The sequence below is a fragment of the Leucoraja erinacea genome, chromosome 28 (genome assembly GCF_028641065.1).
Source record: "Leucoraja erinacea ecotype New England chromosome 28, Leri_hhj_1, whole genome shotgun sequence".
Classification (NCBI taxonomy): Eukaryota; Metazoa; Chordata; class Chondrichthyes; order Rajiformes; family Rajidae; genus Leucoraja; species Leucoraja erinaceus.
In genome coordinates this window covers 14,536,027-14,560,299 of record NC_073404.1, presented here as the reverse complement: position 1 = coordinate 14,560,299, position 24,273 = coordinate 14,536,027, and the positions used below count along the sequence as shown (strand labels likewise).

Here is a 24,273-nt window from a genome sequence, read left to right as displayed (position 1 = left end):
TTTGGAGAGAAGGTATTCACATTGGACAGGCAGACTGACAGGCCCTTGTTCACATTGGGAGTGAGCAGCCTGGGCCCACACATCCAGATAACAAGGAGGCAGTACAGAACGGAGGCCAGTCGGTAAAGAGCCCGCAGCCTCAGCGGTCAGGCTGGATATCACGTGGCTAACTGTAGGGATAACGAACAAGAACAAGAAACATCGGGTCTGCCACTCGAGGAGGAACCAACCGAGTCAGTTAACCCAAGGCAGACTGGTTAGCACACAACAAAAAGGCTTTTCACTGGACCTCGGTACACGTGACAATAAACTAAACTAAACTAAACTAAACTACACAAACTAGACACTGCGCTCAGCCTGAACCTGTACCCAGCCACTGTCACCCAAGCGGGGGGTACCAGTAGAATCATTTAAACACCTTGAAAGCAACACAGCTTGGTGATTTGTAGAAGCTGTAAGGCGCGACTTGAATGAAATTAGATGGTTCGCAGTGAAACTTCAAAGGAGAATGGGCTTGGAAAAGACTCTCTTCCTCCAAACCTGCAGAGGAATTGTCTTTCATAGTTTGGTGAGGCTTGTCAGGACATCAAGGGGAACTCCCATGCTTTTCCTCCTATTGAGTGATAAAGGTGGATTCCATGGACCTGAGGGAGCAGAGAGCAGAGTGGGAATAGGGCACCTCAGGCAGTGTAGCACTGCCTTCACTTTGCATTAGAGATGTAGCCTGGTTTTCTGTGGACGGGTGCAATAACCGATGATACGGGAGTGTGACTGACACTCGGAGAGCACAGGAGGATGAACGGATGGAGACAGGCCCTCTGAGAGGTTGTTGTCCTGTGGGACCACAGGTACGTGTCCCGCCAGCAGGAAGCTGGGACTGAGAGCACTTCAGTCCTGAGAGGGGGAAATCCAGCCATTCCCCCTGCTCCCCTCCCACTGCTGGAGGCTGTGGAGGTGAGCCTCCAGCTCGGAGCGACCATGGACTGACCTCCCTTCCCATCCACCTCAGTCCTGAATCCATAGTCAGAGAGCTAATGTCAGCAGAGACGGAGAAGAAATATCTGTTGATTGAGAGGAAACAGCTGCACAGCGAAAAAAAATCTTACAGGAGGGTAAGGCAAAAGACATTCTTGTCCAACACAGTGAAAACACCATCTACTACAGTATTGCTACAATACCACACAGGCATTTCCCTCCATACTCCAACAGCCAAATACATACCCATGTGTAGATTATCTTCAGTGGGGTCATCCAGAACCTGAAAACAAGAGAGAGAATTCACACAAATGGGAATTAAGAGGACAGAAAATCCTGAATATATATAGCGCCTTTCACAAGTTCCAGAGGTCCCAATGGACTGGGGAACCAGTGAGGGAGTTTTGAACTGTTGTGATATAGGAACAGCATCTTCCCCGCCGTTAACACACTCCTGAACAGACCTTTCATACACAAAGAATGATTGTCGATCTTCCAATCTACGTTGTTGCAGATCTTGCACTTTTTTCAGATGCGTTTTCTCTGTAACGGTAATACTATATTCTGTACTCCTGGCTTTAAATCAGCCTTTAAATGGATATGAAGAGAGTGGAGGGATATAAATTACATGAGATTAATTTAACTCTGCATCACGTTCACTATAAACACTGTGGGCCGAAGGGCCTGTTGCTGTGCTGTTTTGTTCTAAGTTCTACTCAGAAGTAGAGTCATGGGATCCAGCAACATGGGAAAAGGACCATTCATCCCACCATGTCCATGCTAGCCCACAGATCCATATCCTTAGTAAACCCACATTCTAGCCCTTGGCTGAAAGCTTTCTATGCCCAGCATTTCGGGTGATACTAAATTATCTCAAAATCCATCCATCCAAATTAAAACGTGTGGCCGTGATCACAATGTTGAACACCAGATTTTATGCACTCTGCTGTTAACAAACATTTTTTCCCTAAACTGAATATCTGCTGTGGTGGAATATTCAGGGTCAGTCTGAGGAACGGGAGGGGAGTGATGCCTTGTGCAGGCTGAGCTAGCTACTGGAGTGGGTCCAGGGACTGGGGTCCACCTGTTCGCAACCTTGTCTCAGATCCCCACCTGGCTGTGACAAAGCTGTCAGGAAGTAGAAGATCAAATAACATGACCGGACATCTTAAGATAAAGCAGTGTTAGTGTAGGAGCACATTGAAAGGCCACGCGGAGTCATTGTTCGAAGTAATGAGCGATTTATTAAAACTGGTGAGTGCCAGGAGACGAGTCTAAGCTGATCTCCCGAGCGTGACATTGGTACAGCTTTTACCTTCTCAGCTGACAAAGTTACACAGAAACTTGATTAACCGCGAAACCAGGTCTTGATTGCAGAATGGAGGTTACAGAAAGACTTAGGTAACAAATTACGTCTTAATTACAGAATAAAATGATTATCCACAAGTCCAACTTCATTTACAGTAGATTGAATTTTCAGTTATAATAATGGGTGCACGCTATTATTTGATCTATGAGGTTCCTGAAACTTGGGTGTCATCACTGCTGCTTTCCATGTCTCTACTTTTAGGCTTTGTCTGCAGTTCCCTGTCACCAAATTAGCACAACCCACATCCCCATATACTAGGTATTAGCCCTCACTATTCTTTTCCCTACAACAACCGGGGAAACGATTAAAATAGGGGTGGGCGCACTTGGTGACAGTTCACCCGTAAGGAAATTCAGTGACGTTCCTCGTGGGAGGGTAAGGGCATGGAAGACAGGCCTGGATTGCCTGATCACCATTTCCCCGGTTGATGCATTTGCCAAATTTGTAGAAATTGCTTCAGAAAAAGAACTGATTGGCGCATTGAGTGATCGATGGCCATCACCGTACCAATGAACCTGGTTCAGCCAAGGCCTACGTTTAGCATGAAATGAAAACATTGTCAGTGGGTCAACATCTAAGCAACTCACCTCCATTAGTTTCACTATGTTGGGATGGTCAAGTTTCTTCAGTATGGCTATCTCCTGGTAGACCCGCTCCAGGGGTGCTGGAGCCTTGGGCTGCTCTCCAGATGGGGGCTTTGATCCCCGAGGAGGGGGGCGACCTGGAATCCAGAGCAAAGAGTGATGCATCGATTTGAATAAAGGACACAACCTTACTCAGAATTTTGCAACAGGGGAGCTCAGGCATAGTTCAAGGCTGGTGTTTCATGGTTGGGCAATGCGATGCAAACAATCTTGAGGACTCTCTGGATTTTGTTGTCCTAAACTGCACTCCTAGTACAGGCCAAAGAACATGCTTCATTGAGTGCCTGATAGGTTGGGGTATTAGTTATACTTTTCCTACTTAATTCTTCAAATGGGCACTGACTCCTGGACCTAGGGAGCATGAACTATCCGTAACTGGATTGTCACTGTCCAGATGCATAGACGTCAGTCAGCAAGAGTAAATGACAAAACACTCTCCACAATAATTCTCAACTCCGGTGTCCCACAAGGGTGTGATCGCAGACCATTTCTAAACTCCCTATACACTCACGACTGCACGGACAAATTATGCTCTAACTCCACTTACAAGTTTGCAGATGACACAGATGTAGTGGGCCGGATCTCGAACAATGTTGAGGCAGAGTAGTGGAAGGAGATTTAGAGCTCAGTAGCATGGCATTAAGACAAGAACCAGTCCTTCAAAGTCAGCAAAATGAAACAACTAATCATCGACTTCAGGAAGCACGGTGGTGTACATGACCCAGTCTGCATCACCATGAAGTGGAGATAGTTGAGAGCTTCAAGATCCAAGGCATAAATGTCACCAATAACCACAATGGCCAAGAAATCACCCACACCATCAGAAGACTAAGGAATTTCAGCATGGCTCCAATAACCATACCATTCCCCACGGCCACACTCTGTCCTTGGGCCATCTTCCTTTCAGAATGATCAGATATGCCCCTGTTTCGTGGCTTTTGAGTTGCCCCTCTCTGCCAGACGTACCACTAGATCAAAGGTCAACAGGCAAGGAGCAAGAGTTTACAAATTTTGGTACATTTTCACCACTTCCCTTTGTACCAGTTTATGGTGCTCAGACTCCAGCCTACCCTGGAATTGTGGCGAGGAATTTGTTGGTTTGTAATCCAGCACCTACACTTCCTTGTATCTCACAAAGAACTAATATGTAGAGACAATGCAATTAAACTTTCAAGATTTTTGACAAGATTGTTACTGTGACAGGCGTTAATGTTGTTTAGTTGATCGCTGCCAACAGGAGCTGGTCCAAGTTTCTAGCTCGCTGATTTGTTTATTAACACGATAATGTTGGAGACTGCAATCTGATCCCGAACACTCGTCTTTGCAGCTCTACGTTTGGCAGCTGTGTGAAGATTAAACTTTGAACAATGCGCATTGAACTGTACAACGTCAACCTGCTCAACAACCCGAGCAAAACCAGTTGGGCCACAAGTGTGGATTCACACAACCCAGGGGAGCGGGAAGTGTTGCTTATGTTTTGTTCAGACTTTCTACAGAGACACAGAGGCCAACAATGATTCCCGAGTAAGAAAAGACCTGAGGAACTGGATATCCCTTCTTCATAATTAGTGAGGAAAGGGAAAGGGAGAGACAGAAAGAGAGACAGAGAGGCAGAGAGGCAGAGAGGCAGAGAGGCAGAGAGGCAGAGAGACATTCAATTACAGAGAGACAGATAGACAGATGTACAGAGGCAGAGAGACAGAGAGACAATGACAGACAGAGAAAGAGGGGAGGAAAGAGGGAGAAAGAAAGAAAAATAAATGAACAGAAAGGCAGAGGACCAAACGAGGAGAAAGAAAGAGAGGGATGGAGAAAGAAGAGGTAGCGAAAGAGAGATGAGAGAAAGACAGAGCAAATGAGAGTTGAATAGAGGGAGAGGAGTGCATGACTTGGGTGAGATGGAAACAAGGTACTGGAAAGGGAGAACCGATGCAGCTACATGCAGCATAAGCAGCTGAGCCACCCAATCACAGAGAAAATAGTGAGTGCTTGGAATGCACTGCCAGGGTTAGTAGTGGAGGCAGGTACAATAGTGCCATTTAAGTGGCTTTTGATAGGCATACGGTTATGCAGGGAATTTAAGGCAGGCCCGTACGAAGCTTTTCGTACAAAGAAAGGGGGGTGGCATGACAGGATTACAAAAAACTTAATGTGAAATAATGTGCGCGCTGCGTGAAGTCCCTCGATGCCAGGGTCCATGCCGGAAGCTCAGGGGTTTTAGATGCTCTCTGATGCATTCTGAGCCTTATTTTGGAGCATTTTTGAACCAAATTTATGACCAATATTTCAAAAATTAACAGGTGTGGCATGGACCCAGCGGCGGGTGGCGTGGGCCCAGCGAGGGTGGCATGGACCCAGCGGAGGTCAGCGGGGGTGGAGTGGGCCCAGCGGGGGTGGTGTGGGGGGAAGATGGCTTGGGCCCCGACGGGGGGAGGCGAGGGGAGCGGGCTCCGCCGCAGTGGTGTCTGGTGTTGGGGTTACAGCCGTTTGGTTCAGATTCAGTCACTCTTGCCCGACGACGGGAGAACAGAGAACTGGCCTTTTTCCAAAGTGGAAATGTTGGGGGTTTTTTCCAATTTTTTTTTTTCCAATTTTTTTTTTGGTGATTTTTTTCTTAGGGAGGAAAAAAGGGGGGGTGCGGTTGCACCCAACGCACCCCCCCATTCAGACGGCCATGTAAGGATATGGATGATCCACAGCTTGGTAAAAGAAGGTCTTGGCATCATGTTCGACACAACAGTACCCACATTGTCTGTACTTGTGCGGTTCCTGAAGGCTTTGCATTCATGCCTCATCAAGTTACAATGACTAGGAACATTCTCCTCAACTAATCAAGTGGGTCACTGAAAAAAAGACAAGTCTGTTGCACTAGTAGCCATCATCATTCGGAGTACAGAGTTGATCTCTGCCTGCTCCCGAGGTCTGAAATCGCAGAATGCTGCTCATTGATGCTCATATTGGGCTTTACATGGACCACCAAGCTCCAGACCACATCACAGTCTTGATCAAAATATGGACCAAAGAACTAAATACCAAAGGCGAGACGAGTCCTTGACATCAAAGCAGCACTTGGCCAAAAGGGGCATCAGGAAGTCCTGGTTAAGCTGAAGTCAATGGGATCCAGGGACAACATTCCATTGGCTGTAGTCGCATTTCACCAATCTGATTCTCTTTCTCGCAATGGAGATGACACATCCCGCCCTGTAACTACATTGTAGGTTAATTGTAACAAAGGGTGCAGCATCATACTCTGGAACCTCAAGCAGATTTATATGCGTCTCACCAATCGGCGACCATGTGAAAAGGAAGACTGTAGCAAATGCCTACGTCTGCCCTGTGGCAGAGACTGGTGATGTTGTAATGGGGAACAAAGAAACAGAAACGTTGAAACAACCACCTTTGCACAAGGTCCGCGAGCATTGCCACTTTTCATTTCACTGCACATCTCGTATGTGTATGTGACGAATAAACTTGACTTGACTTTGAATCTGTCCTCACTGGACAAGATACAATCACTGTGCCTGAAACAGCAGGAAACTGAATTCCTGCTGAGAGTGGGGATGGGGCCTTAAAGTAGGTAATTTAACTAAAGAAGCTGAATTAAAAAAATAAAAATAACGATTTAATTAAAACAAAATGAACAGGTCTAAAGCCCAACAATTCCACGGGATCAAATAATTTATAAATCTGATTTCTCAAACAAAATGCAGCAGACAAATCATTTTCCAAAAATCCCTGGAATCTGGAACAGTCCAGGCACACTCAAATGTTGTAAATATAACATAATTATCCAAGAAAGCAGAGAAAAATGCTGGGCAACAATAAACCAGTTGGACTGACATCTGTTCTCAACAAAGAGGCAGGATCATCATTAACATACGGTGAGTGTTTGACGGCACTGGGTCTATATTCACTGGAGTTTTAGAAGAATGAGGAGGGACCTCATTGAAACATACAGAATAGTGAAAGGCTTGGATAGAGTGGATGTGGAGAGGAAGTTATACTAGTGGGAGAGTCTAGGACTAGGGGCCACAGCCTCAGAATGAAAGGACATTCTTTTAGGAAGGAGATGGGAAGGAATTTATTTAGTCAAAGGGTGGTGAATCTGTGGAATTATTTGGCACAGAAGGCTGTGGAGGCAGTCAGTGGATATATTTAAGGCAGAGATAGATAGATTCTTAATTAGTACAGGTGTCAGATGTTACGGGGAGAAGGCAGGTCTTCTGATAGATCCCCGTAACATCTCTGAAAGCATGATCTTATGATCTGTAACGAAGACAAGATGCGAAGAGGTTATAGAATCAGAAGTTGATGAGCCACAGACCACATCATTTTTTAGAAGAGATATTGTGTTAGAAATGCATAAAGTTCCGACAGAGCTGGCAAGATTGAACACACAGATAATTAACATGTAGGTACAGCTTGGATGGCATTTGTGGGGGAGACATGGATCATAGGGTGCAGAGATGTAGACCACAAGGGTGTGGAGATGCTGACCATAAGGGGTGGGGATGTAGACCATAAGGGGGCAGAAGTGGACATCCACCCACACCAGTATCACGGATTGCAATGTAAGGCCAAAAGCCTGGAATTGGACAAATTGTATCAGAGTATAAATAGGCAAACTGGAAGCCAACTCACGTGGAAATCCTTGCTGTTTCATCAGCCTCTTTTTGGAAAGTACCTTCATGGCCTGGGGAGAAAGAACATTCCTGTCACGATCAAGGAATTTTCCACATAACACCATGTCATTGTTAAATATTAGAAAAGAGATAACATCAAGTAATTCAATTTCAGCAGATTTACTAAACGCTTTGGCAGTAATGATCAGTGCAGAGTTGCAGGGGCCGTATTCAAAGATTGAAATATATCCTGGTCAAAAAAGTAACGGGGACCCTAAGCACTTGCCTGCTCCTTGCCACCATAATCTCATATTTGGCCAGAGCCATTCACTCCAACCTCACCATCTATTGTCACTTGAAATATCTCCCAGTACCAATACTTGTCGACACAGAGAACAGTGTTTCTACAAACAGACCTGGCCCCCCAATGGTCATCAACTATAGCTGCTTCTTTCGGAGGGTGGTGAGTCTCTATCATGGAAGGTTATGGAGGCTGGGTCATTGGGGGTAATTAAAGAGCAGGTCTATACATTTTTGAAAGATCAAGGGGATGAGATTCTGGAAGACCCTGTTCTCCAGACACCTCACCACTACATTCTAGTTTATTGTAGTTTAGTTTAGTTTATTGTCACCTGTACCGAGGTAAAGTGAAAAGATGTTATTGCAAGATAACCAGTCAGCGAAAATACAATACATGGTTACAATCGAGCCATCCACCGTGCACACATTCATGATAAAAGGAATAACGGGAATAATTAGTGCAAGATAAAGCCAATAAAGTCCGATCAAAGATAGTCCAAGGGTCTCCAATGAGGTGGATAGTAGTTCAGGACTGCTCTCTAATTGTGGTAGGATGGTTCCATTCCCTGATAACAGCTGGGAAGAAACTGTCTCACTTTCAAGCTAAACTTGGTTTGATTCCAAAATTTAAAAAATATATTAAAGCTTAAAAAATAAGCGAGATTAAGCAACCTCAATGATGCAGCAGATCCAGAAATATATATGCTGATCTGCTCACCATTCTTGCTACACTGAATCATATTTTTTTTGAATATTTTACACCAGTGAATTCTTTTAACTGCAGGGCTTGGCGATGTGATCAAAGGCTTCAACACAAGGATATGTTTAAACAGTAATGAGGTGTTTGGGGATTTCAAATACTTCTGTATTCAAATCATTACCACAGAAAAAACACCATGTCAGCTCAAATACTTTCCCAACTAGTTTACTTTGTTCAGAGAATCAACCTTTGCTGTTCTAATTATAATAAACATGCACGAAACAACTAATTTGGCATGGAACTATCAGATAGCTTGTAACTGTCATCCTCAGAGTTGGAAGTTACAATATCCCAACTGGTTCATCACAACTTTGATGGAAATGGTGTCCATTTTGAAGTGGTTCTATCCTAAGTAAGCCAAGGGCAGAGGGTGTATTAACCCTACTCTGCCCAAAGGAAGACGTGGCTCTCACCAAACGGCAGCCTCCACCTCCAGTACAAGATACGGATCTCCAGCTTACTCACGTAATGCTTGTCGTCATTTTCATTGTACGCCAACTTCACCACGCCATAGGATCCCTGTCAACAAAGCAAAGCTCAGATTAGTCACATAGTGAAATCATTTCCTTAAACGTTAGAGGAAAGACACAAACGTTAGATCGCAGCCTTGAGGGCCTGTCCCACTTGGGCGTCATTTGTGAATCCCAAAATCCTCTTGGGGCGTCACTGCCTACGCCACCACGTCTCACCACGCGCCACAATGCACGCCATGAGCGCGTCATGACGCGGGCGTGATGAGTAATTGTTGTCGCGTCGTGCGTCGTGGCACGTAAATGATGTCGCATAAATGACGCGCAAATAACGCCCAAGTGGGCCAGGCCTTTTATTATGGAACAGATTCAGAGTTCAATGCCAGGACTTGGAGACCACAATCCGTTCAAATCCAGCTTAGTGGAGAGCACGGGTCTAGGCCGAGACTGAGGTAGACTAAGGCTTGGCCATTCCCCAAGCTCCTGTTGGTGTCCTGAGCACTTTTAAAGATGCAGCATCTTGGGCAAGGATTATGTCCAAGTGACAGACAAGGTGTAGGGAAGAATGATACCACCAATTGCCGGTGGATTGGCCTACCTTGGTTTGAAGCCTAAATCAAGAACGGCTTTAAACATTTTGTGACCTGTTATATTGGGGTTGACGGGTGATCTGGGGCAACTATCCAAGGTGAAAGCTCACCCCTGCTCAATGTGAGGATTCCTCCCCTCCCTCCCTGCAGCTACTCAAGATTCAGCTCTGAAGACAAATTAATTACAGGCATCCGACCTCTGACCCTGTTTCCGGGAGTCCACTGGCGGGAAACCTCAGCAAAGCATCAGCACCCTGAACATAAGAATGTTGAGAATGAAAGACAAATGCATATGTGATGTTTGAGGAAATTGCCATTTTTCACACACAGGGTGCACGGAACGAGCCTACAGAGAAATAGTTTCAATAGCAACGTTTAAAAGATATTTGGATAGGTACATGAATAAGAAAGGTTTAGAGGGATATGGGCAGGCATGGACAAATGGGAGTAGCTTGGATGAGTCATCTTGGTCGGCATGGATGATTTGGCTGAAGGACCTGTTTCCTTGTTTTTGCCTCTATGACTTTAAGAATCCATTCAGTCCCTGAAAACATCCATGGGAAAAGATGCACCTCTGACAATGAGGAAGGGCATGGCTTCCCAATTCATACAGTTACTTAGAACGGAGTTGCAACATCAAAACACCAGCTGCTATTTACCTTTCCAATTTCAGTCTTCAGCTGGTATTGGTTCAAACGCATAGAGTCCTAGAGGGAAATAGGAACAATATTAATCGCTGGTTATCTTTGATTTTTGCATTTTTACAGAAGAAAACAAGAGTAGGCAAATTAATCCTACTCAGCTCACATTTCTGCAAGTGAAACTGCCAAGTGAAACAAAAGACAAAAGACCAGCAGTGTAGGAAGGAAGTACAGAAGGTAGACAAAAAATGCTGGAGAAACTCAGCGGGTGAGGCAGCATCTATGGAGCGAAGGAAATAGGCAACGTTTTGGCCCGAAACGTTGCCTATTTCCTTCGCTCCATAGATGCTGCTGCACCTGCTGAGTTTCTCCAGCTTTTTTGTTTACCTTCGATTTTCCAGCATCTGCAGTTCCTTCTTAAACTAGGAACTACAGAAGCTGGTTTAAACCGAAGCTGGAGTAACTCAGCGGGTCAGGCAGCATCTCTGGTGAAGAGGAATTGGTGGCGTTTCGGGTCAACACCCTGCTTCAAACTGAGAATCAGGGGAAAGGGAGATGGAGAGACCAGCATTTTAATTTCCAAATTATGGTGCAGTGGAGTTTGTGAATTGCCTCTGGCAGGTATTTTAAATGCAATGTTACCTATCCGGGATTATATCTAATGGATCTGCAAATGAAATGTTGTAAAAGTCAGACAATCTGGCAACCGATGTTCCGATGGTTCAGCGTTGATTTACCAGGTTGTTTCCTGCACTCCCTTTATCGCACTGTCCCTACTTCTCACACTCTCTTTAAACTCCATTTTGTCCACACTTCCTTTAAAATAAGTGGGGTCCGGTTCCCCATTCTCTCTTTACGCATAGAAACATAGAAACATAGAAAATAGGTGCAGGAGTAGGCCATTCGGCCCTTCGAGCCTGCACCGCCATTCAATGTGATCATGGCTGATCATCCAACTCAGTATCCCGTGCCTGCCTTCTCTCCATACCCCCTGATACCTTTAGCCACAAGGGCCACATCTAACTCCCTTTTAAATATAGCCAATGAACTGGCCTCAACTACCTTCTGTGGCAGAGAATTCCAGAGATTTACCACTCTCTGTGTGAAAAATGTTTTTCTCATCTCGGTACTAAAAGATTTCCCCCTTATCCTTAAACTGTGACCCCTTGTTCTGGACTTGCCCAACATTGGGAACAATCTTCCTGCATCTAGCCTGTCCAACCCTTTAAGAATTGAACAGTGCATGTTATGGCACTGCTTCTTATTCTTCCTTTCGACCTTACGGGGTTCCTAAAAAAAAACGTTATATCAACGTGTGATGAAGAAGAAAGAAGAGAGACAAAAGCATGTGGGATATAAATCCGATGACATCCAATAGCCCAGAGAATCTGCTCGTACGCATATTAAAGTCCAGCAGGTTGATTATTGGAGTTTTACTGTAATTGCAAAAAAACCTTCGGAACACGGGATTATATTGAGGAGCCTTGCTCCGATAATTGACGGTTGATTTGGTACTGATTTCAGTTTGTGGAAGAAAGTTCTGTGGAAAATGTTATGTCAGTAGAGGTGCTCCTGACTTCACTCTGACTGTTGACCATGTTTCCAGCACTACCTCAGAGGGCAGTGGAGGCAGGTTCTCTGGATGCTTTCAAGAGAGAGCTAGACAGGGCTCTGAAAAATAGCGGAGTCAGGGGATATGGGGAGAAGGCAGGAACGGGGTACTGATTGAGGATGATCAGCCATGATCACATTGAATGGCGTGCTGGCTCGAAGGGCCGAATGGTCTACTCCTGCACCTATTGTCTATTGTCTACAACAGTACAACCAGCTAGCTGCCGATTATTCCCAGTATATAGGGAATGATGATCAAATCACCCATTTAAAGTTACAAAAAATATAACTCTAGTCACCTTAGTTTTCCACATAGTTTCACTCTCAGAATTCAGGAGTAATTTGGATGATCCCCTGCTGTACTCCCATCGGCAGCAATGTATGTGGCTAAGCTGCTGGGTCCAGGACTGCTCTCTGAGCTGCTGGTGTGGTCTAACCAACATCAGTCTCATTTGGTTTGGTTTATTATTGCAATCACATGTACCAAGATACCAAGTGAAAAACTTTTTTTGCCCCTGCTATCTGGGCAAATCACACTGTACATGAGTACCACAGGTAGTGCAGAAGAGAAAATAAAGATAGTAAAGATAGTAGTGCAGAAGATAGCGTTACAACACGGTGGCACAGCAGTAGAGTTGCTGCCTTACAGCGCCAGAGAATTGTGCGTTTGACCTGTACCTCTGAACCTGCCTTTCATATGGGGCCCAGTTGCCCTTTTAATTACGGCTCAGATCGGGACAGCACACAATGAAAATCTCACGCACCAGTGGCGAGTCTCTCAAACAAGTCAGTGTATTACACCTTGTTACAATATACAGGGCGGCACAGTGGCGCAGCGGTAGTGTTGCTGCCCGGGTTCCATCCTGACTACGGGTGCTGTCTGTACGGAGTTTGCACGTTCTTCACGTGCCCTGCGTGGGTTTTGCCCGGGAGCTCCGGTTTCCTCCCACACTCCAAAGACGTACAGGTTTGTAGATTAATTGGCATGGTAAAATTGTAAATTGTCCCTGGTGTGTGTAGGATAGTGTTAGTGTGAAGGGATCGCTGGTCGGCGCAGACTCGGTGGGCTGAAAAACCTTTTTCTGCGCTGTATCTCTAAACCAAACTACAGAGAAAGTGCAGGTATAAAAAGTGCATGGACTTTAATATGGTAGATTGGGAGATCGGGAATACATCCTGAGCAGATGAGAGGTCCATTCAGTAGTCTGAGAACTGTGGAGAAGCTGTTCTTAAATCTAGTGGTGGGCGCGTGCAAACTTCTGCCCAATGGGAGAGGGGAGAGGTGTGATCATTCCGTGATTATGTTGACTGCTTTCCCGAGGCAGCTGGAAGTATAAATGGAGTCGATGGGGTAGAGACTGGTATGAGAGGCTGGTTCTTGTTCCAATAGGGGACTGGTGGCCCCATCTGGTACTGATTGCCCTTCCTCCCTGTAATTTTCCCAACACAGGTCAAGTCTCATAACGAGAATAATCAAAAGGTCAGGAATTCCAACCACAAGAGAGAATCGTTATTTGCGAAAATAAACAGCGACTTACCATTTAAAAACTTGCAGTGATTGTCTGAGCACGAATGCCAAAATAAGTAACGCTACCCAGCAAAGAGAGACACAAGCCCAAGCTTGCCTGCACAAAACCACACACACACACACACGCAACTTTGCAACATGTTGCTGTCGAGGAGTGTGGCTTCTCTGGCTGGCAGTCAGCTGCTGCGGAATGTTGCTGGAGGGGTGAAAGAGAGAGAGAGAAAGAGAGAGAGAGAGAGAGAGAGAGAGAGAGAGAGAGAGAGAGAGAGAGAGAGAGAGAGAAAGAGAGGAGAAAGGAGAGCGAGAGAGAGAGAGAGAGAGAGAGAGAGAGAGGAGAGAGAGAGAGAGAGAGAGAGAGAGAGAGGGGAGAGGAGAGAGAGAGAGAATAGAGAGAGAGAGAGAGAGAGAGCAGAGGAGAAAGAGACAGAGAGAGAGGGGAGAGAGAGAATGAGGAAAGAGCGAGAGAGAGAAGAGGAGGTAGAGGAGAGAGAGAGAGAGAGAGTGTGAAGAGAAGAGGAGAGGAAAGAGAGAGAGGGGGGAGAGAGGCAGAGGGAGAGAAGAAGAGAGAGAGAGAGAAGGAGAGAGAGAAGGGGTATAGAGAGAATGAGGGACAGACAGTGAGGTAGAGGCAAGAAAGAAAAGACAGAGGGGGGAGAGGAGAGGAGAGAGAGAGAGAGGGGGGGGGAGAAAGAGAGAGGGAGAGAGAGAGAGAGAGGGAGAGAGAGACGGGGAGAGAGAGAAGAGAGAGAGAGAGAAGGAGGAGGAAAGGAAGGAGAAATAGAGAGAGAGAGAGAAGAGAGAAAGATAGAGAGAGAGAGAGAGAGAAGGAGAGAGAGAGAGAGAGAGAGAGAGAAGGAGAGAGACGGAGAGAGAGGGAGAGAGGGGGAGAGAGGGGGAGAGAGAGTGGGAAGGAGATAGAGTGTGAAGGAGATAGAGAGAATGAAGGACAGACAGGGAGAGGTAGAGAGGAGAGTAAGAGGAAAGGAGAGAGGAGCAAGAGAGAGAGAGAGAGGAGAGGAGAGGAGAGGAGAGGAGAGGAGAGGAGAGGAGAGGAGAGGAGAGGAGAGGAGAGGAGGAGAGGAGAGGAGAGGAGAGAGAAGGAAGAGGGAGAGAGAGGAGGAGAGAGGAGAAGGAGGAGAGATGGAGAGAGGAGAGAGAAAAGGAATGGAAAGAGGAGAGAAAGAGAGACAATGAAGAGGGGATAGTGAGAGTGAGGGACAGACAGCGAGAGGTAAAGAGGAGAGGAAGAGTAAAAGAGAGAGAGAGAGCGAAAACGACAGAGAGAAATTGAGAACTGTAGTTAGAGAGAAGGTAAGAAAGAATGGATTCTGATGTCTGCTGTTTTTTTATATCCTTGGGTTTGGCTATTGACTGGGTTATTATCAGCTGCCACCTAGATTTTGAAGGGGTGAGGTTCATGCGAATGCAAGGATGGGCTTCAGTTTGCTGGGGATTTTTCACAATGGGTGAAAACAATTTAGTGTTGTCGTCGGGGATTTGACATGAAGAGGTTCAGCTGTCTGCAGGGTTTGATTCTCTTGTGGTTCAACTGTGTGTGTTTTTCCTTGTCACAGTGGCTACAACTGTCTGCTGGGTGTTTACATGTTGAGATTCAACTGTTTTGCTCCCCACAGTAGATACAGTGGTCCGCTGGTTATCTATGTCTTGTGGATCTGTGGTGCTGTTTTCTCCACCACAGTATCTTCAACTATCTAAAATAGACACAAAAAGCTGGAGTAACTCAGCAGGATCAACTATCTGTTGTGATTCTTATATCATATCATCATGGCAACTAAACTAAACTAAACTCAACATAGACACGAAGTACTAGAGCGAGTCAGCGGGTCAGGCAGCATCTCTGGAGAAAAGAAATAGAAACATAGAAACATAGAAAATAGGTGCAGGAGTAGGCCATTCGGCCCTTCGAGCCTGCACCGCCATTCAATATGATCATGGCTGATCATCCAACTCAGTAAGCCTGTACCTGCCTTCTCTCCATACCCCCTGATCCCTTTAGCCACAAGGGCCACATCGAACTCCCTCTTAAATATAACCAATGAACTGGCCTCAACTACCTTCTGTGGCAGAGAGTTCCAGAAAATTCACCACTCTCTGTGTGAAAAATGTTTTTCTCATTTCGGTCCTAAAGGATTTCCCCTTTATCCTTAAACTGTGACCCCTTGTCCTGGACTTCCCCAACATCGGGAACAATCTTCCTGCATCTAGCCTGTCCAACCCCAAATAGGTGATGTTTCGGTTCGAGATCCTTCTTCAGACCCGAACCGTCACCTATTCCTTTTCTCCAGAGATGTTGCCTGACCCACTGAGTTACTCCAGCATTTTGTATCTATCTTCAGTGTAAACCATCATCTGCAGTTCCTTCCTAAACTAAACTCAACATCGTCCAAGACTGTCAAGATAACTGTTGTGAATTTGCACCTGCATCAAACATGAATATTGGGCATAGACACAAGTGCTGGAGTAACTCCGCGGGCCAGGCAGCAATTCTGGAGCAAAGGAATGGGTGATGTTTCGGGTCAAGACCCTTTTTCAGACTGGACTCTGGTGTAAACCAGCATCTGCAGTTCCTTCCTACACATGAACATCGGGCAGCATGGGCGGATTTTATTTTTTGGGCCTGGAAACCATTAATGTGCCTGAGCGGCCTGAGAACTTTGGACATTGCAGTCTTCAGGGAGGAAGTGGCCGCTTCAGTCCAGGCCGCTGACGAATGTTCACCCGACGCCGATGATCCAGCTTCGCGGCAGAGGGCCTGAGAACATCGAGTTGGCTGAGGAGGCCACATATAGACCCCGACCTCGGGTGGACTATGAGGGGGAGAACTGGATATTTTTAGTGCCTTCCCTCACAGTGAATTCTGCTGTGGGGGGACGTTTCATGTTGATTTCTATAGTGTACTGTTCTGTGTCTTTTTTCTTTTTTCTCTTTTTTGTTTTGTATGGATATATTGACATTTGGTCTGTTCAATTAATTTAATCAAACTCTGTAAAGCACTTTGGTTCAAATACTGGTTTTGTTGAAAAGTGCTATATAAATAAAGATTATTATTATTATTATTATTAGTGCTGAGCCCTCTGCCCATGTGGACTGGAGCTTTTACCCATCTCCTTCCCCCTAAAGCAGTCAGACAGTACAGCTCATTCCATTTACATGCGAAAGTGCAGATGGTATGAAGTCTAAGTAAGAAAGCTCACGGGGAAACAGTAAACCGGAGGCCTGGGAGGGCTTCTTAGTTCAGCAAAGGATTACCGAGAAATTGATACGTCAGAGAAAATGAAATATGTGAGTATATCAGAGACAGACATTGTACGTTGTTTAAGAAGGGAAATGGAGATGATCCAGGAAATTCAAGGCCAGTGAGCCTCACATCAGAGGTAGGGAAGCTGTTGGAGAGGATTATTTGAAATGGGATTTATTCGCATTTGTATGAGAATCAGTTAACTAGGGACAGTCAGCTTGGCTTTCAACAAACGGCAGGCCACTTGATTGAGTTATTTTTGAGCAAAGCGATTGATGAGGGTAGGGCAGTAGATGTTGTCGACATGGATGTTAGGAAGGCATCTGGTAAAGAGTCACATGATGCACTGATCCAAAAGATTAAGGTGCGAGGAATCCACGGTACTTGGTAGATTGAATTCAGAACTGGCTCATCCATGGAAGACAGGGAGTAGTGGTGAAGGGCATCATTCTGGCTGGAAGTCTATGACCTGTCGTGTTCAGCAGGGATCAGGGCTGGGACTGTTGTTGTGATACATATAAGTGACTTGGATGATGTGATGAGTAAAAATGATTTGGGCGTCAATGTAGAGGTGTTGGTTAGTAAGCTTGCAGACAACACCAATATTGATGGATTTGTTCACATTGAAGATAGAACAGTACAGTATGGCACAGGAACATGTTGGCTCATAATGTCCTGGCCAAACTATAAAGCACTTGTCTCCTAAGCAAACCAAGCCAAACTAGCCTAACCATATGCAGCCTAACCAAAAGCCGAGTGAGGAGGCCTTTCAAAATATACACCAGGATATAGATCAGCTACAGATATGGGTGGAGAAATGGCAGATAGAATGTAATCTGAGCAAGTGTGAGTGGTTGAACTTTGGGAAGTCAAATGTAAGGGGAAAGTGTACAGTTAATTGCATTGATGTACAGAGGGATCTTGGGGTCCAAATTTACAGCTCCATAAAAGTAGCAAAACAAGTAGATAGGGTGGTAAGCGTGTGGTCTGCTTGCCTTCATCAGTCGAGATATTGAGTATGAGTCAGGAAGTCTGGTTAGGCTTTGCTTAGGCCGCATTTAAAACATTAATGTGCAGTTCCATTGCAGGAAGCAATGTGGAGGCTTCAGGGGAGGGTGCAGACAAGGTGTGCCGGAATGCTGTCTGGATTAGAGGGCATTAACTATAAGGAATAACACATTTAGATTGTTTTCTCTGGAGCAATGGAGGTTAGGGGGAGACTTGATAGAAGTATAAAATGATGAGAGGCATGGATAGAGTAGAACGTTCCCCTTCTTCAATGGTGAAAAAAAATGGTTTAGTTCAGTTTATAGAGTAGAGGGCATGGCTTTCAAGGCATAATGGAAATGTTTAAATGAGATGTGCATGGAAACATAGAAACTTGGTGCAGGAGGAGGCCATTTGGCCCTTCGAGCCAGCACCACTATTCATTGTGATCATGGCTGATTGTCCCCAATCAATAACTCGTGCCTGCCTTCTCCCTATATCCCTTGATTCCACTAACCCCTAGAGTTCTATCTAACTCTCTCTTAAATCCATCCAGTGACTTGGCCTCCACTGCCCTCTGTGGCAGGGAATTCCACAAATTCACAACTCTCTGGGTGAAAAAGTTTCTCACCTCAGTCTTAAATGGCTTCCCCTTTATTCTAAGACTGTGGAGGGCAAGTAATTTTTTTTTTTTTGCAGAGAGCTGAGTGCCTAGGAGTAGATATGATAGAGATGTTTAAGAGGCATTTAGATTGGCAGAATGATATACAGGGAATGGAGGGATATCGATCACAAGCAGGCACAGGAGATTAATGCCATCATGTTCGGCACAGGCTGAAGGGACTGTTCCTGTGCTCTGCTGTTCTATGTAGATACAAGGAACTGCAGATTCTGGTTTACAAAAAAAAGACACAAAGTGCTGGAGTAACTCAGCAGGTCGGGCAGCATCGCTGGAGAACATGGGTATGTGACATTTCAGGTCAAACTGAAGAAGGGTCCCGAACTGAAATGTCACCTTCCCACACTCTCCAGAGATGCTGCCCGTCCCATTGAGTTACACCCAAACCTTCCCACCCACTTGTTCTGCAACAAACCCTGTTTCATTTCCAACATTCACCAAATCTGACAAAGGAAACATTAACTCTATTTCTCCTCCCACACATGCGACCTGACCTGAATATTTCCAGCGTTTTCTGTTTTTATTTTAGATTCACTGCATCTGCAGTTTTTCATTCCTTCCTGCCTGTGTTTCTGCCTGAAATACTGTAGATTGTCAAGAGGCAGGGATTAGAGGAAAGACTTTCAGCCCAAACTTCTCCCTGGTGTCTTTGAAACGTCAGTTGGAGCTTTGAACTCCCATACGAGAGGAAAGCTGGACTTTATTAAAAATACATAGATTTTCTACATCGTTTTCCAAGACTATTCAATGGTAGGGAAGGTTTTTTTTATTATGTCAGTCATGCAGTGCTGAAAAAAACCCTTCAGAAACTTCACCACAAGTTTACTGACTCCCACAACTACCTTGACTACTCCGCACTCCCAGCTGGTTTAGTTTATTTTAGAGATACAGCGCAAAAACAGGCCCTTTGGCCCACCGAGTCCGCACCGGCCAGCGATCCCCGCACATTAACACAAGCTTACACACACTAGTGACAATTTACCCTTATGGCAAGTATACAAAACCAAGCTAATTAACCTACAAACCTGTACGTCTTTGGAGTGTGGGAGGAAACCAAACCCACGCGGTCACGGGGAGAACGCACAAACTACGTGTGGCTCTTGTAAGGATGCCACCCCTTTCTCTCAAGGGCCTATCCCACGAGCATGCGAAACCCATGCGGCAAGCGCGACCTAAAGGGCCGGTCCCACCAGCATGCGCCTGCATGTGGCGAGCGCGATCTAACGTGGTCGCTTGAGCCGTACGGCCTCGCGGGGCTGGTCCCACTTCGATCGGCGGAGCCGTATGGAGTTGTGCGGGGCTGGTCCCGACATCGCGCGGTGCTCCGAAAAACTGACTGGGTTCAAAAATACCGTGCGGCAACGGCCTGCCTGCCCGCAGCAGCCTCAACGCCATGCGCACCGCCTCAACGCCGTACGTCCGTCGGACTTCGCTCGAACTTCACGTCACTCACTCGATCTCCGTGTGTACGCCGTCGAGCGGCTGCGGGCTTTAGGTCGCGCTTGCCGCATGGAGTCGCATGCTCGTGGGACAGGCCCTTCAGTTTCCCCATCTCCATCTCCACCACATCTGTTCTCGAGTTGAGGCTTTCCACTCCAGGATATCTTCCTTTTCAGCAAACGCTGCTTCCCCTTCGCTGTGGTTGATGGAGCCCTCAGCCACATTTCCTCCTTTTCCATGCTTCCCACTCTCTTCCCACCTCCTCCCAGGCAGGGCAGCGGTAGTTTCCTTAGTCCTTCCCTTTCACCCCACACGTTTCCAAACCAGCACATCATTCTTTTAAGTTTCTCCAGCCTTTTTGTCTACCTTCGATTTTCCAGCATCTGCAGTTCCTTCTTAAACATCATTCTTTGACATATTCAATTCAATTCAATTCAATTCAACTTTAATGTCATCGCACAAATACAAGTATCAGTACAACGAAATGCAGTTTTGCGTCAGTCCTTAGTAGTTGTACATAAAGAAAAAAACAAAAAAATAGAAAGAGAGAAGATACAGAATAATCAAGAAATACAGAATAATTAAACAATGGGGACGGAGGGACCAGAGAAATCTATCGGCGGGACTCCGAGTTCAGCAATGTGATTGTGTTGTTGTAGAAGCTGTTCCTCATCCTACTAGTACGTGACCTGAGGCTCCTGTACCGCCTCCCTGATGGGAGGAGGGCAAACAGTCCATGGTTGGGGTGTGAGGCGTCTTTGGGGTGTGAGGGGACATATCCGCCATCCATAACTGTAACCTTATGCCCAGACGTATCTTCCTCTCCCTAAACCTTTCTGCTTTCCACAGGGACCACTGTTTCAGTGATCTCCTGGCTCACACATCCCTCCCCACCCATCTCTCTCCCTCCCCAGACCCTTCCCCTGGCGACTGTAGCAGATGACACACATGTCTCTCCATCTCCACCCTCACCTCCATCCAAGGACTCACGCTGCACTTCCAGGGGAGACAGATGTTCATGTCCACCTCCTCCAATCTCCTCTATTGCATTTGGTGCTCTCAATGTGGCCTCCTCAACATCAGTGAGACAATTTGCAGATTACGCAGCCACCTTGCCAAGCACTGGTGCTCTGTCCGCTGTGGCCATCTAGATCTCCTGGTTGCCCGCCATATTAGTTCTCCTTCAGTCTAGTTTATTGCCATGTGTACCGAGGTACAGTGAAAAGCTTTTGTTATGTGTTATCCAGTCAGCGGAAACACAATACATGATTACAACCGAACCATTTACGGTGTACAGATACATGATAAGGGAATAACGTTTGGTGCAAGGTAAAGCCAGCAAAGTCTGATCAAAGATAGTCCTAGGGTACCAATGAGGTAAGTAGTAGTTCAGGACTGCCCTCTATTTGTTGGTCGGATGGTTCAGTTGCCTGATAACAGTTGGGAAGAAACTGTCCCTGAATCTGGAGGTGTGCATTCCCACACCAATCCATCTGCCTATGAGCACTTCCACTGCTGGAGTGAGGACAAACAGTAACACATATTCCGCCGGGGTAGTCTGCAACCGAATGGCATGAACATTGAATTTTCCAATGTAACCCACACATCCTCTCTTCTTTACCCTTCTTCCAACCCTCTAACCCTCCAGCCCCCTATCACCCAGTTTCCTCCACCCCTCATCCCAACTACATGTGCCCATCACCCAGACACTCCTTCCATTGGATCCCCTTCCCTCCGCTACACCTCACGCTTCCCCTCGCTCTGTGACTCCCATATGCTACCAGCCTCATTCAGTTTCATGCTGCACCTTCTTTTGCTATCAGATTACAAAATCCATTGCCTTTTATTGTCCATTTATCACCTTCTGTCCTCTTATCACTCTCCACTCTTCCCTTCAACATCTGGCTATTAGGTCAAAGGTCAAAAACTTTATTTGCCATTTGTGCTTACACACATAGGAACTCTTGTGCGGTTGTTCAGAGAGTCAAGTCAAGTTAAAAAGACACACAGAAGACACATAGAAACATAGAAACATAGAAACATAGAAATTAGGTGCAGGAGTAGGCCATTCGGCCCTTCGAGCCTGCACCGCCATTCAATATGATCATGGCTGATCATCCAACTCAGTATCCCGTACCTGCCTTCTCTCCATACCCCCTGATCCCCTTAGCCAGAAGGGCCACATCTAATTCCCTCTTAAATATAGCCAATTAACTGGCCTCAACTACCCTCTGTGGCAGAGAGTTCCAGAGATTCACCACTCTCTGTGTGAAAAAAGTTCTTCTCATCTCGGTTTTAAAGGATTTCCCCCTTATCCTTAAGCTGTGACCCCTTGTCCTGGACTTCCCCAACATCGGGAACAATCTTCCCGCATCTAGCCTGTCCAATCCCTTAAGAATTTTGTAAGTTTCTATAAGATCCCCTCTCAATCTCCTAAATTCTAGAGAGTATAAACCAAGTCTATCCAGTCTTTCTTCATAAGACAGTCCTGACATCCCAGGAATCAGTCTGGTGAACCTTCTCTGCACTCCCTCTATGGCAATAATGTCCTTCCTCAGATTTGGAGACCAAAATTGTACGCAATACTCCAGGTGTGGTCTCACCAAGACCCTGTACAGCTGCAGTATAAAAACATATACTTCTCTAGAACTAAAAAAGAAAGAAAATGCCTAAAACCCTATATAAAGGGGAAAGTGAGAGCATTGTAAATTACACAAACCCTATATAAAAAGTGTCGATTGCATTGTAAATTACACAGGCCCAGGAGACAATATAATATAATATAATATGATGTGCTATGAGGTAGGTCAGGACATCAGTTCATTTTGTTTTGGCCAAGAGTCTCACTGTGGCAGGGAAGAAGCTCGTAAAAAAGCGTGTTCTGTTTGTGACGATGCTGTCCGCTCGTCTGTGCCTGAGGTTGTATGTGTAGTTTTTGTGTTTGAGCAGGGAGTGAGCTGGATGTAGTGTGTCTCTGATGATTCCCTCTGCTCTTTTTTGACAGCGCTGTGTATAGATTGTATCCATGGAGGGGAGTTCCGTTCTGATAATCCTCTCTGCAGTCTTTATGACTCTTTGCAGAGCCTTCCTCTCTGTCTGTGTGGTGTTTCCATATTATTTATCAATCAAGCCCTCCTCACCTGTATCCACCCCTCACTAGCTAGCTCTTTCCCCACCTGTACCCCCACCTCTTGCCCCACCCCTACCCCCACCTCTTGCCCCACCCCTATCCCCAGGAGGGGCCAGATACATGGATAGGTGAACTAAGGGAATGAACACTCTACAAGGAACAGGCCCTTCGGCTCAGCGTCTGCGCCAAATATGATGCCAAACTAAACTAATCTCCTCAGCCTCCACATGACCCATATCCCTCCATTCCCTGCATATCCACATGCCTATCCAAAAGCCTCTTAAACGCCACTCTCATATCTGCTTCCACCACGACCTCTGGCAGCAATTTCCACTATTCTTTGTATTTAAATAAAACTTGCCCTGCAGATCTCCTTTACACTTTCCCCTCCGACTTTAAACCGATACCCTCGTCTTTGCACCCTGGAAAAAAGGTTCTGACTATCCACGCTGTCTGTTCCTCTCACAGTCTTATAAACCTGTGTCGCATCTCCATTTAACGACCGACACTCCCCCGAGAAAACAATCCAAGTTTGTCCAACGTCTCATCGCTAATACCCTGGCATTCAGGCAGCGTCGCGGTAAACCTCTCCCACAGCACAAGCTACCCAGACAGTGCCAATGTTGCAATAATGAAGAGTTACCTCTGAGTGATCCATGCCGTCTCTCTGCCGAGCCAGACCCAGGAGAACATCATGCATGGTCACCGTCTCATCAGTGTGTGTTCAGGACTGAGTAATATCTTGGATCCCCTGCCTCTGTGCCATGGGCGATAGTTGCCTAAAAAGGATGAGCTTCACTGACTAACACTGAAACCCTGCCACTTCAACAGCTGAGGAACAGTTTGATCATCTGATCTCCATCTGCTTGGGTCCAGTGTCACTACGTAGCCTGCACAAGCCAACATCCGTCTAAAAATGGGCTCATCCATCTCTGTAAGATCCTGGAAGGAGGCAGGATTGTTCAGCTCATTAATCTTCGGGGACAGGGAGCACTAAAATTAAAGAGTATTTAAATGGATGTGGGTTGAGATGCAGGGAATTGAGAAAACAGTTAATATTTAATGGTTAGATTAAAAAAGAAAGCACTTACATCCAGAGAGTGCGTCACATGACATCCTAGAATGACATGCAGAAAGCATTAAGTGTTTTAGAAATGGAGTCACTGTGGTGATGAAGGAGATTAAAGTGGATGGGAGCAAACTCAGTCTGAATGTCTGAGAGAAGAGGCGGAGGTAGAAACTCTTGTGATATCCTTATATGGTTGAGT

The 24,273-nt window shown here is 45.9% G+C and overlaps 1 protein-coding gene across 3 annotated transcripts in view; it reads right to left on the bottom strand.

The window, feature by feature from the left end:
- camkk1a (calcium/calmodulin-dependent protein kinase kinase 1, alpha a) overlaps nucleotides 1–24,273 on the bottom strand; it is a 111,957-nt gene that overhangs the window by 23,620 nt on the left and 64,064 nt on the right. For 2 of the 3 annotated variants that reach the window (XM_055657831.1, XM_055657832.1), the window contains exons 4-8: nucleotides 10,390–10,437; nucleotides 9,136–9,189; nucleotides 7,630–7,681; nucleotides 2,932–3,065; nucleotides 1,222–1,258 (exon numbers count right to left, since the gene is read on the bottom strand). In XM_055657831.1, the coding sequence (XP_055513806.1) occupies nucleotides 1,222–1,258; nucleotides 2,932–3,065; nucleotides 7,630–7,681; nucleotides 9,136–9,189; nucleotides 10,390–10,437 (325 nt within the window). Of the gene's footprint in view, nucleotides 1–1,221; nucleotides 1,259–2,931; nucleotides 3,066–7,629; nucleotides 7,682–9,135; nucleotides 9,190–10,389; nucleotides 10,438–23,648; nucleotides 23,886–24,273 lie in introns of those variants that run through there. The other variant, XM_055657833.1, reaches the window with a different exon arrangement.